This window comes from Limulus polyphemus, unplaced genomic scaffold (genome assembly GCF_000517525.1).
Source record: "Limulus polyphemus unplaced genomic scaffold, Limulus_polyphemus-2.1.2 Scaffold972, whole genome shotgun sequence".
NCBI classification, from domain to species: Eukaryota; Metazoa; Arthropoda; class Merostomata; order Xiphosura; family Limulidae; genus Limulus; species Limulus polyphemus.
The window spans coordinates 189,457-195,427 of NW_013666582.1; the positions used below are offsets into that span (position 1 = coordinate 189,457).

A 5,971-nucleotide genomic window follows, 5' to 3' on the forward strand; every position below is an offset into this window, starting at 1 on the left:
TAAGAATAAGAAAACATTTTGGTGAGTTTCCTGACACTGGCATATCTAAGAGATTACCTCTCTATTGGCAAGAGAAGCAAACGTTTTTTTTTGTTTTTTTTCAAGTACACGTAATTGTTAGCGGTTCTACAATTTTCTGGACATCCACTAACTCTTGAATCTCGATTTATTAAATTTCATCTTACATTTGGAACGAAGGAAATGGATTTTGTTCACGATGCCCGTTGCTATGACTACCATTAGCTATTTTGAGCGGGAGCGAAGAAAGCAGATTTATTCGCAGAAGGCTTCTTAAACGTTATTTACTCTATACATATACTTTTACTGCCAAAGTTCTAACAATTGAACAAACGGTTGTTGACTTCTACTTCTGTTTCTACCAGAAGATACTAGGATTTACACCCAGGAAACCTGTTCACAGGTTGATAGTTTTCATATGTAGCATGGCCTATATTTGACGTTCAATAACTTCTGTATATGTACACGTGTAGAATTTAACTTTTTTTTTATACTAGCGCTGTACATTATCATAGGGAACTGAACCAGTATTGTGTTTAGATAGCTGAGGCTCAAAACTAGACTAGTGTTTTACAACCTGATTATTCTCATTAACAGAACGATTTTAGTGTATTGTTTTCATCAGAAATCGCATTTTGTACAACATAAACTTACGTGTGAACGCGCACTCGAATGTGTATCGCAGTTAAAATAAACAACTGTATTTTGTATGTACGTATTGCAAAACTAGTAAGGCTACCCGAAGGTCCATAGGTAGCAGCGCCCATCCACGTTAAGGGATTAACGCGCCCACAGCTTAAACTTAAAGTACAAAGAATGTTTAATGATATGGCATGGATTCGAACCCTCCTCGCCAGCTCTGAAATGAAAAGCTCTTCTTCAAGGCTAACCCGCGCCCCTGTAAACAATGGTAGGAATCAAGATAATTGTTAGTTATGTTAAATATTTATATTACTCAATTCAATGTCAAAGAATCCGTATCATACACATAAACTCATTGTTTGCTTTATTCTAATATTAAAGGTGTAACACTAAGGCTTGACGAAATCAGGGCATGTTTGTCCTCGATATAATCACGTAAATCTTTCTAATAAACGCATGGTTTAAAAGCGTGCGAATATAACGATAACAGAGTTTAATATATACGTTTCTGAATTGGAAATGGAGACAACACAAGACTACTTGTTGATTTGCAAATGCGTGTTGTTTAAAGGTAACATATCTTGTTCATTTTATATTTTACAATGAAGCGTGGAAAAGCTCTCGCATTTCCAATGAGTGGTCTGATTTATCTGAAGCAAGCAACTGGGCTTAATTTGTGAAAACTTAATTCCAAACTGCGCCAATTTTTCTGCCTCATCTGGATCGCGACGATTTATTCATTTCGGCGAAATTACCTCAAGAAATTAGACGTTTGTAGATTAATGATTTATGCAAACAAGTATTCACCAGAGAATTTCTTGTTATTTAGTTTTTTGTCCAGGTGGCGTGGCATGATGACCAGGTGGTTAGGGCGCTCGACTCGCAATCTGCGGGTTCAGCCGTGGGGGGGATGGTAATGTAATGGTCAATCCCACTATTCGTTGGTAAAAAGAGTAGCCCAATAGCTGGCGGTGAGTGGTGATCACTAGCTGCATTCCCTCTAGTTTTACACTGCTAAATTAAGGACGGCTAGCACAGATAGCCCTCGTGTAGCTTTGCGCGAAATTCAACACAAACAAACACACAAGCTATCCAGATAGGCAAGTTCGCAGTGACTCTTAAGTGACTCTGTTATATCTCATTAAATATCCTCTCTATCTTTTTTTTTCGCGATAAACCTATTTAAAACTATCTCGATTTATTCAGGATGACGAGAGAAGGAGAACGTTTTTCAGCAACTCTTCTCAAAAACACAGTTCCTTAACTCGTATGAAACGAGCTTTCCGATACGAAGGACTTTTGTTGTTGTTGTTGTTGAAGTAGAGGTTATCGATAAGCTCTGAATCGGGAATGTATAAGAATCTATAAATTCAGAAATGCCGAACTTGAACGCAAGTATTGAATCGTAAATATTGTCAGTTACTGAGACTTAAGCTAGTATATTAATACTGTCGAGAGAAGTTTAGCGTAATAAAGTAATATATATAGAAAATCGTGCATGTTAAATCACACCAACAAACTGTATAATACAAACAAAAAGTGCTTTCTATAATTTCAGGGAACTGAACTTTCACACAAACACTAAGTGTCTCGTAAGTGACGCACAAACACTAAGTGTCTCAATAGTGACGCGTCACGAAACCGGTTGTTAGTAGTATAATATTTAATTAAGGAACTAAGAAAAACGTCAGAGTTGTTACGAAAACTTCTCATTTCCTTTATGTATGAACATAATAATAATGTATTCTTTTTTTCCATCTTGACTCTCTTCAGCTGTAAAGCCAGTGGATGAGACGTGGCTTATAGTGGTCCGAGAATGCCTTCAGGAGATTCTGCGGCTCACAACCGTCCACTAGTCTTCTGTGATTATCAAGCAGTTCCCGCTACTTCACCCTTTGACGTTATTGAATCTGTGAAACAAGAGGTAAATGTATGGTACATCTTTCGTGTGCGTTGTTTCTCTATTTACGTACTGATGTTCTAAAGGCATAGTTATGTAAACTGTTTATTATTGCAGGATCGTTTCCTGAAATTTACTCAGTCGTAGTTTGTGCCAGTTAACTTGTTTAATAAATCTGTTAGAATTTCTCTGACATATTGAACCTCTTCTAATCCGATGGAAACACAATTGAATATAAAAACACTGAGTTGTGAATATTTGATTTCGTCACAAGGACTAATAAAATAAATCAGCCCTTATGTTTTTAAAAGGAAAAGAAAAAAACCCCACAAACAGACAACATAGACGTGCAAGTTTGACTTTTTTGTAAATAAAGTTTGTTCTCGTTCAAAGTTCTGTTACGCTATTTTTGGACCACAACGCGTAATTAGAGGTCGTCATTTGTAACTTTCAATTTACACAACGCATAGTTAGAGGTCGTCATTTGTAACTTTCAATTTACACAACGCATAGTTAGAGGTCGTCATTTGTAACTTTCAATTTACACAACGCATAATTAGAGGTCGTCATTTGTAACTTTGAATTTACACAACGCATAATTAGAGGTCGTCATTTGTAACTTTCAGTTTACGCAACGCATAATTAGAGGTCGTCATTTGTAACTTTCAGTTTACGCAACGCATAATTAGAGGTCGTCATTTGTAACTTTCAGTTTACGCAACGCATAATTAGAGGTCGTCATTTGTAACTTTTAGTTTACTATTCTTTCCCACTTAAATAACAACTCCCTCTCTTGAAATCTTGCTCAAGTTTTGCGAGTTTTGTCACTGGTCAGCTCCTTCATTTTCTCTTCGTTCGGCGCACATGCTTTCCGAGGAAACTAGTGCGTGTGTACGCAGAGCTGATTGTATCATTCGGTCCCCAGTTTTTATTGATTTTAGCACCTCTCCGTATTTGAAATGAATAAGGATTAGCGCGAGCTTACGTTTATAAAGTCTCTATTTGCATATTAAAGTATGTGCAAAATTATTTAACTAAAAATGCTCGAGGAAAGAAAAGTCCCTCCCGACATTTGACATCAACTTGCGACAGCCAGATGTGACAACCTACGACTGGCTGCCACGTTTCAAGTAATGCCCTTGAATGGCACACAAGGAAAATTATCTGATTCCGAAATATATTTCCAAATTGTATTCCTTCCGAACAACATATGGCCAGTACGTGTTTACACATACTCGAGGAAAGGTTATCGCTTCAGGGCTTTCATGGCTTTGCCGTGTTTCTGGTTTCATGGCATTGTATACTTTGTATTCTATGAAATTATATATCAGAAATGGGAGATAAATGTGCCTATAGTCAGTTTTTTTGTGTGTGTGATGGCGGAGTATTATTTAAAATAATTTAATACTTATTTACCTGTTTTTAATGAACATCTCTTCAGGAAGATCACAAAGCAATTGTAAATCAGATTCATATTTAACAAGCTGGTAATAATTTTCTGTATGATCGTTCTTCACGTAATTACTATAAAAAATAATTTCAAACTTAAGCATGGGTCTTAGTGCTATTTTTATGAAAAAAAATCTTAATTAATAATGTAGTTGTTGAAGAAAGATTTGAATTTGACAGTGTGAAATCTGTATAAAAATGGAATTTTTTTTTGTAACTGTTTTATCAGCAGGAGTACGTTATCTGGTTATTGTACTTTTTTAACATTTCGGTAAAACTTTTATTTTTGTAAAATTATGGATGAAAAGCTATTCGCAAATTGTACATTCAATATGAAAGCGTCATCTGGTGGTAATGCTAATAACGTGCAGTTTGACATGGCGTAAGATGACATTCTTCGTGCGACAGCAGTGCAAAATACTGACTGTGTAGAAGTAAGCGAACATTTGATAGCGTGGCGCTTGTGCAAGACTAGTTTCAAAACTTTTTATCAAAGATTTCCATCTTGCGAGAGCGTTGCACGGTGGTTTTATTTGTATAGGAGATGGAATTTCAACCCGAACGGCACCTTGGCTGCACGTGCGTGGGCTTAAATGGCCAGGTCGGAGACATCCGAAGTTGAGGTATGGCTGCCTCTAATTCCAAGCTTTTGACCAGAGGGAAGCGGTTGTTGCTCGTATTGTCGTGACACATAAAGTGGAATAACAGTTTGTAAACACCACGCATTTGGGGCTTCTGCTGTGTATTCGAACTTGACCACAATAAGTGTTTAGATAGTGGTAGAAGATTGTAGGGTAGGCACCAGTCGTTTTATGTGTACAAGTGTTAAAAATCACCTAATCGAAGCCTATATTTTATTTCGTAATAAATTTCTTTAAGAAACAATCTCCCTTTTCTGTCCGTTTTCAAGGTGTATTTGATGTATAATGAGCAGTAACAATTCTATTAATGTAGCTATTATATAACAATTCTTGGGTGTTCGTGTTTTTCGTGTGTGGCTGTGTAACAATTTATTTACATCTAATTTAATTGTAATTCGTTTTATAATACAATTCTAACTGAATATTTTCGTCCGATACATTCTTTTAATGAAATTGTTGTGTGTGATGTTTTCTGTTTGTTGTTGAGACACGACATGCACAAAATGAATGTTGCAGTTTTTTCGTTTTAAAGCTGAATAGTTAAAAATCTAAACTGTTAAAATTCAATGATAAATAACTGTACTGCTCGAAACGTCAAGTCTTCCAGTCGACTAGATGAATAAAGATCGTAAATATGCTTACGTAGTAACATTCAATGAAATAAGGAATGAAAGCATCGGCCATTCACAGTAAAATAATAGACCTGATTGAGTCGACAAAATTCTTGTCAGAAAGATTTATGGAAGTACTCCATCTTCGATTCGAGTTCTTTTCTGTAGGAGTTCATTTTCCTTGTTACTCCTTTCCGAAGCCTATAAGTTAAACAGACAAATCAGCCTTATCATGTAGCGCGTGCTTCTTCTCAGAAGATAAACAGTACTATTTTTCCCTTTTTGTATTCTTATAGATATAACAATAGATGTGATTATACGTATGTATGTACCTTGAATTCATATGACTTTTATTACTTTTTATCTATTCAAGCCCCCCTCCCTTTTTTTTTTTTGCTGGTGCCCTCTACCTTCCTGATTGTGCCCCTTTCTTTAACGGTCTTTCGCTGTAATACGAGTAATGTCCCTAGCGGTGTTAATGCTAGATTTGTATTGAACGTACTTGTGCTTTGATATCAACACTAGGGGTTTGTGTACTTTAGATCGTTTGCATTAGTAAATATCTTTCGAAAGTACGGTTTAAGTTCCACAGTTCATTCTCTGGTTTGTGTTGATAGTAGTATTCTGCCACCCACTGTTTCTGATCGCTATTTGTCGCTTATACTTCTCTTTTCTATATATATACAAACACACACACACACACAACCCCT

The 5,971-nt window shown here is 36.2% G+C and overlaps 1 protein-coding gene across 4 annotated transcripts in view; it reads left to right on the top strand.

The window, feature by feature from the left end:
* Nucleotides 1-5,971, top strand: part of LOC106461498 (catenin delta-2-like) — a 129,027-nt gene that overhangs the window by 57,147 nt on the left and 65,909 nt on the right. For all 4 annotated transcript variants that reach the window (XM_013921319.2, XM_022388472.1, XM_022388473.1 and 1 more), the window contains exon 2: nucleotides 2,434-2,584. In XM_013921319.2, the coding sequence (XP_013776773.1) occupies nucleotides 2,477-2,584 (108 nt within the window). In that variant the 5' untranslated portion in view covers nucleotides 2,434-2,476. The remainder of the gene's footprint in view (nucleotides 1-2,433; nucleotides 2,585-5,971) is intronic.